Here is a 13387-nt window from a genome sequence, read left to right as displayed (position 1 = left end):
CAGACCCTTTACTCAGCACTTACAGCCTCGGGTCTTCTTGGGTATGACACTACAAACTTTGCACACCTGTATTTGGGAAGTTTCTCCCATTCTTCTCTGTGGATCCTCTCAAGCTCTGTCAGGTTGGATGGGGAGCGTCGCTGCACAGCTATTTTCAGGTCTCGCCAAAGATATTAGATCGGGTTCAAGTCCGGGCTCTGGCTATGCCACTCAAGGACATTCAGAGACTTGTTCCGAAGCCACTCCTGCAGTGTCTTGGCTGTGTGCTTAGGGTCATTGTCCTGTTGGAAGGTGAACCTTCGCCCCAGACTGAGGTCTCAAGCGCTCTGGAGCAGGTTTCATCAAGGATCTCGCTGAACTTTGCTCCGTTCATCTTCCCTCAATCCTCATTAATCTCCCAGTCCCTGCAGCTGAAAAACATCCCTACAGCGTGATGCTACCACCACCACGCTTCACCTTAGGGATGGTGCCAGGTTTCCTCCGGACGTGACACTTAGCATTCAGGCCAAAGTTCAATCTTGGTTTCATCAGACCAGAGAATCTTGTTTCTCATGGTCTGAGAGTCCTTTAGGTGCCTTTAGGCAAACTCCAAGTGGGCTGTCATATGCCATTTACTGAGGTGTGGCTTCCGTCTAGCCACTCTACCATAAAAGCCTTATTGGTGGAATGCTGCAGAGATGGTTGTCCTTCTGTAAGTTTCTCCCATCTCCACAGAGGAACTCTGGAGCTCTGTCAGAGTGACCATCGGGTTCTTGGTCACCTCCCTGACTAAGACCCTTCTCCCCCGATTTCTCAGTTTGGCATTTCAATGGTTCCAATGTTTCATAAAAGTGCAATGAACAGTCAGGGGAAAGAAAAATGTGCAGGTAAAGACACCTCACAATGAACATGTGTTATCAACATTTATTCTGTTATACAAAGGCAGATAAAATGTACAATCCCTAGAATATTTAAAAAAACATGTTTCAGAAGGTTCATTTACAGTATATGAATGGGTCCACTTGAGCATAGCACAACAATTTTCCTAATGCTTGTCAAAACATGGAAACAAAATAAAAATGTATTTTCCCTCAGAGTGGATATTGGCATCAAGCTCAGAGGTAATAATAATGGTAAGATTATTTCAGCTCCTAACTGATATACAAAGTTATTGATATTGCGAAAACTACTTTATAGGGCAATTCCATGGTAACGGAATTCTGCCAAACCAAAACCATTGATTTCCTAAGTTTAACAAACCATACAACTATATACACAATGACTACTTTTAACAATTTACACAGTAAATAAAATAAAAACACATTTACTAGAAAAACTGTGCAGATGCCAAGTTTGGTAACATAATTACAGTATAAAACTCAGTTTTATTCTGTTACCACACTTTGGATCTGCACAGTTCTTTCTGTAAATGTGTTTTTGTAAAATCCTCTGTGGAAATTGTTAAAAGGTGGTCCTTGTGCGTAGAGTTACCATGGAATTGCCCTTTAACAACTTCATAACAGATGTAATGTGGCAAATTTCAACATATTGACAAAAACATATTTTATGTAGAGATGGAGGACATAGTTTCAAATGTCTTTCTGTCATCCTATAACTAATGACCAGGGACTACTGTCGTTCAGAAATACAGACTGCTCTCTGTCAGACAGTGGTGTTGAAGTTGTAATTCAGTCATATTTTATTCACCTAAGAGTGGAATATACAATGCCTTCACAAAGTATTCATACCCCTTGACTTATACCACATTGTGTTGTGTTACAGCCTGAATTCAAATTTGATTAAATAAATCATTCTCACCTATCTACACACAATACCCTCTTACAACAAAGTGAAAACATGTTTTTACTGAAAATGAAACACACCCATAACTAATTTACAAAAGTATTCACACCTCTTTGCTATGACATTCTAAATTGAGCTCAGGTGCATCCAATTTCCTTTGATCATCTTTGAGATATCGCTACAACTTGGAGTCCACCTGTGGCCAATTCAATTGTTTGGAGATGATTTAGAAAGAAACAGACCTGTCTATATAAGGTCCTACAGTTGACAGTACATGTCAGAGCAGAAACTATACCATGAAGTCCAAGGAATTGTCCGTAGAGCTCCACTGTGATGAGACATATCTGGGGAAGGGTATAAAACAATTTATAGTGTGAATGTTTGATTGAGCACAGTGGTCTCAATCATTGGGAAATTGAAAAAATATGGAACTACCCTGACTTTGGCTAGAGCTGGCCGTCCGACCAAACTGAGCAACCGGGCAAGAAGGACCTTGATCAGGCAGGACACCAAGAACCCAATGACCACTCCGACAGAACTACGGAGTTCCTTGGCTGAGATGGGAGAACCTGCAAGAAGGATAACAGTCTCTATGGCACCTCACCAATCTGGGCTTTATGGGAGAGTGACCAGATGGAAATGCAAGGGAATTCTGCCCTATGTTCATACAAGAGACCACGGGAAACTTCCTTGATCAGAGGTTAGTTTGTTTAATAAGGATTGCAAGCCGGATTCCAACCTGGAGTATACACTTACAGTAATTTGCAAGTAACACAGTTCAAAAGATGGTGTTTTCCCTTTTTATCCCCAACTGAGGTTCACCTCACCCAGGGTAATGTCCCTTAACTTTAATACCATATAAGCTCATAATTAATAGTTGCAAATACAAAGATGTTTCTGCTAAGCGGAGTTCATTGTAATTTGCAGTTCGTTTCCCAATCCTTCTTCCTCCTATTGCTATCATGTGCTAGCAGAAGTAAGACTGGAACACAGCCTCAACAGGAACTGAAAGTATAGTTTTAACAAACACGCATATGACTTTTGTAGAGTTTACCTCTTCATCATGCACTTACAGTGTCTACCACTGATTCTTAATCTCAAGCTAAAGCAAAACATTAATCATTGTACTTTTGTAATTACAGGTGGTCCTATAATGTACAGATGTTATAAAATTCCTTTCAGAAGCCACTCCTGGGGAAAAAGGCACCTGACAGCAAGCAGGGAGTTTGCAAAAAGGCACATGAAAGACTGAGCATAAGGCAAAAGATTCTGTGATCTGATGAGCCAAAAAGTTTACTCTTTATCCTGAATGCAAAGTGCTATGTCTGGAGAAAACCTGACAGAGCTCATCACCTGTCTAACACCATCCCTACCGTGAAGCATGGTGGCGGCAGCATCATGCTATGGGGATGCTTTTCAGCGGCAGGGACAGGGAGACTGGTAAGGATAGATGGAACAATGAATGGAGCCAAATACAGGCAAATCCTTGATGAGAACCTGCTTCAGAGTGCAAATGACCTTAGACTGGGGCAAAGGTTTACTTTCCAACAGGACAATGACCCCAAGCATATAGCCAAAGTAATACTGGAATGGCTTCAGAACAAGAATATGAAAGTCCTTGAGTGGCCCAGCCAATGCCCAGACTTGAATCCCATTGAAAATCTGTGGAAAGACTTGCTGTTCACCACTACTCCCCATCTAACTTAAGAGCTTGAGAAAATATGCAAGGAAGAATGGGAGAAAATTCCCATATCAAGATGTGCAAAGCAGATACATAAGGTGCTTCTACAAAGTATTGACTCGGGTGTGAATACTTATGTAAATGAGATTTAATTCTAAAAAAAAATATGTTTTCACTTTATCATTATGGGGCATTGTGTGTAGATGTGTGAGGGGATTTTTTACATTTATTTAAGTCATTATAAATTCAGGCTATAACACAACAAAATGTTGAATAAGTCAAGGGGTATGAATACTTTTTAAAGGCACTGTACAATGTGCCTCTCAATCTTCTGTCTCCAGACCTCTCCCCAAACAGCACACTGTCATGTTTTCTCCTCTTGTGATTGTTCTTCATGTTACTTTATCAGAGTTCTATCATTTAGAAAACTACTGCCAGTATCACACATTTAAAGTGCTTCCTTGGTGTGTCTGTTATTTAATGTACCTGATTGGGAAATACATTTCTACTATGAGGACATCAGTATGGCCTCTCCCCTGAGTTCTCATGTGCACTTTCAGATTGGTGCCAGTGCTGAATCCTTTTGTCTTTTCTCTCCTGTGTGAATCTTCATGTGCACTGACAGATTACTGGCAATGCTGAATCCTTTGCCACAATCAGGGCAGCTATGGGGTTTCTCCCCTGTGTGGGTCCTCATGTGTATTTTTAGATGTCCACTCTGAGTGAATGATTTGCCACAATCAGGGCAGCAAAATGGCTTCTCCCCTGTGTGGATCCTAATGTGTCTATTCAGAGTGCTGCCAGTGCTGAATCCTTGGCCACAATAATGACAGCCATATGGTTTCTCTCTTGTGTGGCTCCTCATGTGTCTTTTTAGATTACTGTTTAAGGTGAAACCTTTACCACAAACATGACAACAAAACCTATCTGCAATGTGAGTTTGGAAGTGATCTTTCATACTTTCTGTAGACTGAAAACATTTTCCACACACACCACAAATACCTTCTTCATCCTTTGTATGAATTTGCACGTGTTTAATTAATGTACCCATGTGATGAAAAGACTTGCCACACACCTTACAACAACAAGGTGTAGCAAGACTTTGACTGGGTGATTTCAGGAGGGACAACTGTGTAGATTTCCTACCCTTAGTTTTGATGTGGGACCTTTGTCCTTTTATCATCTTTATTTTTGATATGACTGACTTAAAATCTGAAGGAGGTTCTCCAGTCTCCCTACCACTGACACTTTGACTGTTTTCACTCTGAGCTGCAGAACAGTCTGGATTTACACTAAAGAAAGGCTGAGAGACACTGGTTGGTTCTGATTCCCTATAGTCCTCTCCATCAGGTTCTGTTTTGATATTTTCAGTTGTAGTACTGGGTAGAGTGTCTCTCTCTCCGTTTCCCTCGTTTTGGGCTTGATAGAGATGTGAGGGATGAGTTGGGTGTTCATCACGATCACTTTTCACACAGACAGGATTGAATATGAATTCTATGGTATCTGCCTCAATCCCTTGAATATGCTCTTCCCCCTGACGGCTCCGGAGTTCCTCCTGCTCTTCTTTAATCTGTGTGGGCTCTGGGTCCTCCTGTCCCAGACTGGGGCTCCACTCCTGCTCACACTGCTGCTGCTCAGGGGGAACCTCCTCTTCAGAGAAAGAAAGAGTACGCTGCTGGAGGTCTGGAGGAAAGGAGAAAGGATAAAACAGAGAACTCAATGGCATGTAGACCTACCTCCTGTCTGGTACGCCTGCAATAATCTACTAATCTAAAATAAATTAACTTTAATCCTGAACTTTGTCACAAAAATAACTACCTTTGACATCCAATGTCTTAAAAAATGAAGGTTGAGCTAGACAAACTTAACGAGTTAGCCGGGGGTTCCCAAAGTGGGTCCGACACTGCAGGGAGTCCGCAACCAGATCTCAAAATATAAATAGAATTGTATTTTTTATGAATATCGCTAGCAACAACAGATTACATGAATATTGGAGAAGGGATCAGTGGAAAAAGTTGAGGGCGCAATACAATACAATACAAAACAATATCATTCATCCACAATTTATGTTCTTAACCTTTAGATGCACAACATGGGCCTGGGTAGCCCAATAATAAACTAAAGGAGCCTAACGTTACTCCTTATAGTCCAAGGACCTTATATGTTCTTCTTAGAGGCGAATTGGCTCAGGCCGCCAAAACAGCCAAATATTCCATCTAAATGTGAAAATACATGGTCGTGACGATGACTGAAGAGAATTAATAATAAGATAAGATAAGATAATGCGGTCGGCATTTGATGGTGAGGCATTCCAGATAGGGAGAACAAACAAAATTCAGTTATTGTACGTTAACCATAAACATACACCTCCAGCTTTCTTTTTCCGTGCAATGTATGGGGACCCCCCCTGGCAGTAAGTACCCAAGAAAGCGAAGGTAACTGAACTAAATGACTATTGCCCCGTAGCACTCACTTCTGTCATCATGAAGTGCTTTGAGAGGCTAGTTAAGGATCATATCCCCTCCACCTTACCCGACACCCTAGACCCACTACAATTTGCATACCGTCCCAACAGATTAACGGACGACACAATCGCCATCACACTGCCCTATCCCATCTGGACAAGAGGAATACCTATGGTAGAATTCTGTTCAACGACTACAGCTCAGCCTTCAACACCATAGTGCCCTCCAAGCTCATTACTATGCTCGGGGGCCCTGGGTCTGAACCCCACCATGTGCAACTGGACTTCCTAAAGGGCCGATCCTAGGTGGTGTTAGGCAACAGCACCTCTGCTACGCTGATCCTCAACATGGGGGCCCCACAATGGTGCGTGCTCAGCCCCCTCCTGTACTCCCATGACTGTATGGCCATGCATGTCTCCAACTCAATCATCAAGCATGCAGATTACCAATAACGACAAGACAGCCAACATGGAGGAGGTGAGGGCCCTGGTGGAGTGGTGCCAGGAAAATAACATCTCCCTCAACGTCAACAAAATGAAGGAGCTGATCAGGGACTACAGGAGACAGCAGAGAGAGCACACCCCCATCCACATCGGCGGAGCTGCAGTGGAGACAGTCAAAAGCTTCAAGTTCCTCTGCATGCACATCACTGACAACCTGAAATGGTCCCTTCAAACAGACAGTGTGGCGAACAAGGTGCAACAGTGCCTCTTAAACATCAGAAGGCTTAAAGAAATTCAGCTTGGCCCCTAAGAACCTTATGAACTTCTACAGATGTACCATTGAGAGCATCCTGTCAAGCTGTATCACCGCTTGGTACAGCAACTGCACCATCCTCAACAGCAGGGCTCTCCAGTGGGTCGTGCGGTCAACCCAACGCAGCACACTGCCTGCCCTCCAGGACATCTACAACACCCGGTGTCACAGGAAGGCCAAGAAGATCATCAAGGACCTTACCCACCCGAGCCACGGCATGTTCACCCTGCTACCATCTAGAAGGAGCAGACAGTACGTACAGGTGCATCAAAGCTGGGACCAAGACATTGAAAAACAGCTTCTATCTTCAGGCCATCTGACTGTTAAATAGTCACTTCTAGCCAGCCTCCACCCAGTCACTGTTACTAACTGGCTACCACCCGGTACTCTACCCTGCACCGTAGAGACTGCTGCCCTATGTACATAGCCAGTTTAATAATGTATGCATACTGTTTTACCCACTTCATATGTATATACTGTATTCTATTCAAGGCTCATCCTATATAACTACTGCTGTAGACACATTTTCTATTCATGTCCATAATGTCTATACACAAAATTATATACATGTATATTCATATTCCGGACTAAGACATTACTCGTCCTGATATTTCTTCATTTCTTTATTTACATTTGTTTGATTTGTGTGTATTGTTTTGTATTACTGCACTGTTGGTGTTAGAAACATAAACATTTCTCTGCCACCTGCAATAACATCTGCAATATACAGTGCCTTGCGAAAGTATTCGGCCCCCTTGAACTTTGCGACCTTTTGCCACATTTCAGGCTTCAAACATAAAGATATAAAACTGTATTTTTTTGTGAAGAATCAACAACAAGTGGGATACAATCATGAAGTGGAACGACATTTATTGGATATTTCAAACTTTTTTAACAAATCAAAAACTGAAAAATTGGGCGTGCAAAATTATTCAGCCCCTTTACTTTCAGTGCAGCAAACTCTCTCCAGAAGTTCAGTGAGGATCTCTGAATGATCCAATGTAGACCTAAATGACTAATGATAATAAATACAATCCACCTGTGTGTAATCAAGTCTCCGTATAAATGCACCTGCACTGTGATAGTCTCAGAAGTCCGTTAAAAGCGCAGAGAGCATCATGAAGAACAAGGAACACACCAGGCAGGTCCGAGATACTGTTGTGAAGAAGTTTAAAGCCGGATTTGGATACAAAAAGATTTCCCAAGCTTTAAACATCCCAAGGAGCACTGTGCAAGCGATAATATTGAAATGGAAGGAGTATCAGACCACTGCAAATCTACCAAGACCTGGCCGTCCCTCTAAACGTTCAGCTCATACAAGGAGAAGACTGATCAGAGATGCAGCCAAGAGGCCCATGATCACTTTGGATGAACTGCAGAGATCTACAGCTGAGGTGGGAGACTCTGTCCATAGGACAACAATCAGTCGTATATTGCACAAATCTGGCCTTTATGGAAGAGTGGCAAGAAGAAAGCCATTTCTTAAAGATATCCATAAAAAGTGTCGTTTAAAGTTTGCCACAAGCCACCTGGGAGACACACCAAACATGTGGAAGAAGGTGCTCTGGTCAGATGAAACCAAAATTGAACTGTTTGGCAACAATGCAAAACGTTATGTTTGGCGTAAAAGCAACACAGCTCATCACACTGAACACACCATCCCCACTGTCAAACATGGTGGTGGCAGCATCATGGTTTGGGCCTGCTTTTCTTCAGCAGGGACAGGGAAGATGGTTTAAATTGATGGGAAGATGGATGGAGCCAAATACAGGACCATTCTGGAAGAAAACCTGATGGAGTCTGCAAAAGACCTGAGACTGGGACGGAGATTTGTCTTCCAACAAGACAATGATCCAAAACATAAAGCAACATCTACAATGGAATGGTTCAAAAATAAACATATCCAGGTGTTAGAATGGCCAAGTCAAAGTCCAGACCTGAATCCAATCGAGAATCTGTGGAAAGAACTGAAAACTGCTGTTCACAAATGCTCTCCATCCAACCTCACTGAGCTCGAGCTGTTTTGCAAGGAGGAATGGGAAAAAATTTCAGTCTCTCGATGTGCAAAACTGATAGAGACATACCCCAAGCGACTTACAGCTGTAATCGCAGCAAAAGGTGGCGCTACAAAGTATTAACTTAAGGGGGCTGAATAATTTTGCACGCCCAATTTTTCAGTTTTTGATTTGTTAAAAAAGTTTGAAATATCCAATAAATGTCGTTCCACGTCATGATTGTGTCCCACTTGTTGTTGATTCTTCACAAAAAAATACAGTTTTATATATTTATGTTTGAAGCCTGAAATGTGGCAAAAGGTCGCAAAGTTCAAGGGGGCCGAATACTTTCGCAAGGCACTGTATGTACATGCGACCAATCAAATTTGATTTGATTCTTAATTGTGGTATAGTTCTAGAAACATAAAGCCCCCTACCTTCATATCACATCAAAATAATTTCACATATCCAAAATATACTGAGACTGTACACTGTTTTAACCGGATTTAACACCGTTTCAGCTAACAGTATTTTTCAGTGACAAGACTTTTGTGGTGGAGTGGTGTCTGGTGGTGTCTAGTGGTGTCTGGTGGTGTCTAGTGGTGTCTGTCTTCCATTTACACACAGGTGTTTGGACTTACAGATAGCAATTTAGTACAGGTACACCTCTCTATTCTGTCTGTTTTCTGTAAACAAGCGCTGTAACATGGAAAAATGGCAGTGTGGGAACCCTAACCCTATAAAAAGGTGTGTAGTAATTAAACTTTTAAAAATATATATATTTCTCTGTGATATGACAGATATGTTACTAATGTTTCCAAAACTGTACTGCGTTTTAGTGGTCAGAACAAGCTACATGCAGTGATCATAATGATGATGAAGAAGCGGACATGCTATACATGACAGATGTTATTTCTGTTCAACTTGGCAAAGATAAATGGTTTACAAACTTAAAGCTTATCCTACTAACATGTGATAACTGTGATTATGATCCAAGCAGCACTATCAAATGCCAGTTAGACAGTGGCTCAACTGTCAATATACTCAGCTACAGAGACTTTATGCAAGTAGTGTAGGATGGAGATGCAAAGCCACAACCAAGCAAGGCAAGGCGAAGGCTGTACGGTGGCTCGGTTGTTACACCAGTAGGGGAGTGTGAATTACAAGCCAATCATGATGGGGAAATGTGCTAAAGTGGTGAAAACCTTGCAAAAGCCTCTCATTCAGCAGAAACTTGTGAAAAGCATAAGTTGCTACAGCTCAACCATCAACATGTCATTCATCATGTTAGCACTAAAGAAAAACAAAAGGTTCCATCAGACTTGAACACCTCAGAGGCAATACTGAAACAGTTTGATGACGTTTTTGAAGGGATGGGGGCTCTGCCAGGTGAGCTCCATCTTGTGGTGGATGAACCTGTTAGACCAGTTCAACAGCTTCCCTGTCGAATCCCCATTCCACTGAAGAAAACGATACTAAAGGCTGTTGATTCAATGGAGGAACAGGGTGTCATTACGAAGGCCACAAAACCTACTATGTGGATAAGCAACATGGTTGTGGTGGGAAAGCCTGGCAAAATAAGAGTCTGCCTCGATCTAAGTGTTCTGAACAAAGCCTTATGTAGGGCACATTACCAAATGCCATTGAAGAGATACTGCCAAGCCTGGCAAAAGCTAAAATCTTTTCGGTTATGGATGCAAAAATTGGGTACTGGCAGGTACGTTTGGATGAATAGAGCAGTTACCTTACCACATGGTAGATACCGGTGGACAAGGTTACCTTTTGGAGTGAAACCAGCTGCAGAGGAATATCAGCGAAGGCAACATGATGCACATCCTGATATACGGCTGTGGTGGTACAATGGAAGAAGCAGTGCAGGACCATGACCACAACCTGACTCAGCCCCTACAAAGAACATGGGAGATGAATCTAAAGCTGAATAAAGACAAAGTTAAACTCAGGCTCACAAGTATTACATACATGGGACATATTTTGACAGCTGAAGTACAGCAAATGCCACCACCTACAGATGCAAGATGTGATGCAAGTGACAAACGCCTAGGGGCAGCGTTCCTGCAGAAGGGGCAGGACATTGCATTTGCTTCAAGGACATTGATACCCACGGAGCAAGGATATGCCCAAATTGAAAAGAAGTGCCAAGCAATAGTGTTTGCCTGTGACTGTTTTGATCAATACCTTCAAGGTAGGCACTCTATCACAGTGCGCACTGATCACAAGCCACTTGAGGTTATCTTCAAAAAACATATTCTATCTGCCCCGAAGTGACGTTAAAGGATGATGCTAAAGCTTCAGCATTATCAACTACAGGTAGTATACAAGAAAGGAACAGCGCTTCACATTGCAGATTTCTTGTCTCGAGCAGCACTACCAACAACTAGACACCCGCAATATCGGACAAAAGAGACAGTATATGCTGTACAGGCGGAGTTTGAAGACGTGAACCATGCTAGTGATCAAAACATCTCCCCGCAGACACAGGATGCTATTAAAACTCATTCAGCAGAGGACAAGACTTCTCAAATGTTTCAGTCTTTTATCCTAAGAGGCTGGCCCGGACACAAGAAAGAGTACGCCCATCCTGGTGATGGACTACTGGACATACAGAGCCGAACTGACAATGCAGGAAGAGGTCATCTACAAAGGCAACAGGGTGGTAGTGCCAGAAACTCTACGCCCAATGATTCTCACTCATATCCATGCAGGGCACTCAGGGGTCGAAGCCAGTCTCAGGAAAGTCAGAGACTCAGTATGAAAAGAAATTAAACATTTTGTGGCTGTGTGCAGAATATGTAATGCTAATCTACCTAAACAGCCAACAGAAACGCTGCAGTTAGCAGATATGGCATACCTGACAGTGGTGTAGTTACGGATAATGGCCACAGTTTGAATCAAGACTTTGCAGAAGCATGGGAGTTCCATCATGTGACCTCTTCCACATACCACAGTCAGAGTAATGGTAAGGCGGAGTCAACATTGAAAATAGCAGTGAAAACTCTCATCACAAAGGCAATGCAGGAAGGCACAGATGTGTGGCAAGCCATTTTTGCGTGGAGAAATACTACCACAGAGGGCTTCGGCAGCAGTCCTGTACAGCACTTCATGTCTAAACGCACACGCTCTCTGTTGCCAACAACTCCCAAGCTCCTCGCACCAAAAGTAATTGAGGATGTTCAGGCACACAAACGTGCACGTCAGGACAAGTCAAAACATTACTATGACCAGCACAAAAAAAATATCTGCCTGTAATAAAACAAGGCCATGCTGTTAGAGTGCTCCTGTCACCTCACGCCAGGGATGCCACATGGAGTCTTGGCACATGCATAGGGCACATCAGCGCAAGGTCATATGAAGTGGAAGTAAAGGGCCGAAAGTATTGAAGGAACCATAAGGTCATACGCCCAGTTCAGGAGAGCATAGGGCACAGGAGGGCCACATGGGAAGACTGGGAATATCCTCTGGATGGTGTGGGCAGGATACATAATGAGGAGATGGGGAAGACCCCACCAGAGCAGTTCTCTGCTGACTGTGCCTTCACAATTTCAGAAGGCTGTCGAAGAGCCAGGAGAGGACCTGAGGATCCCAGAGGTGCCCAACGTCCCAGAGGTGCCCAATATGGTACCAGTGCGACACACTAGGACAAGGGCTAACGTAAGACCGCCCCTGCGGTATGGGGACGGTATGATGTCCCTTAAGAGATGGACCATTTTTTAAAAACCTTATATAAACATTTATAAAAAAGAGTGTTGATAATATAAATAGGTATTTTCACTGTGGTATTAAAATGGTATGAAGTGCTCGAGCTAATTATATATGAAAAGGAAGATGTTAAGATAATGGACGAAATGCCAACCCAGAGATGGCGCTAGTGGGGCCCCTATCTAGGATGTATAAAACAGCTGCATTATGAGTGTCTGATTAGGATGTTGTGACCTGTAACGTGTTATACTTGAGCAAAGGATTATGCTTGAACTTTACCAAACTCTCCGACGTGAGTTAAACACATACAAACAGTGGGCGAAACAACGAAAAAACGCCACCTGCTGGAGGTAGACAGATTTTTACACCGAGTTGGGCCTCTCTCTTCCTCTTTGTGCCATAGTTAGCCTACCTGCTCTGGGCATGTTAATCTCAGGTTGAAGAACAATGTCGAGCAGCCTCTGTAGACGGACAACTTCCTCCTGATACTCTGCTACCGTTTTTTCAACGACCCCGAATATCTCCTCAGCAGCAGCTGTTAATCTCTCGTTGAGAAAAACCCTCAACAACCGTATTTGAGACATGTTTAGACAATTCAAATTGATAAGCAAATTGATAGCTGTGTTGCTTTAGATATCCATACCGCTACTAAACAGGCAAGCATAACTATGTACTTCCGAGTTACGAAACGTTGGAATCCTTCAAAATAAGAGTACCGTCCTATATACGTTGTAAATTAATAATTAGGGCGAAAATTATGGAGAATGTTCAAAATTATCGATCTGTTTTATACTAGTTAGCACAACGAATAATTAAAAGTATTTCCATAAGAAACTGTGATTTTACCCATTTCATATGTATGTACTGTATTCTAGTCAAGCCCATCCTATTCGACTACTGCTGAACATACTGTACACTATTTTATCCTATGTATTCTTTAGATATACTACATATTCTATCCACATACTCTCCATAATCTTTATACATCCCAT

General features: G+C 42.5%; 1 protein-coding gene across 1 annotated transcript; it reads right to left on the bottom strand.

The window, feature by feature from the left end:
• Positions 1-889: 889 nt before the first annotated feature.
• On the bottom strand, positions 890-13060 carry LOC110521401 (uncharacterized). The gene is made up of 2 exons (XM_021598931.3): positions 12808-13060; positions 890-5146 (listed from the first exon to the last, which is right to left on the bottom strand). Exons 1-2 carry the CDS (start codon positions 12977-12979, stop codon positions 4020-4022), a joined length of 1299 nt encoding a protein of 432 aa, XP_021454606.2. The 5' UTR covers positions 12980-13060; the 3' UTR covers positions 890-4019.
• Positions 13061-13387: the final 327 nt, after the last annotated feature.

This window comes from Oncorhynchus mykiss, chromosome 4 (assembly GCF_057628025.1).
Source record: "Oncorhynchus mykiss isolate SJ-2025 chromosome 4, ASM5762802v1, whole genome shotgun sequence".
NCBI classification, from domain to species: domain Eukaryota; kingdom Metazoa; phylum Chordata; class Actinopteri; order Salmoniformes; family Salmonidae; genus Oncorhynchus; species Oncorhynchus mykiss.
This window is presented reverse-complemented; position numbering and strand designations above follow the sequence as displayed.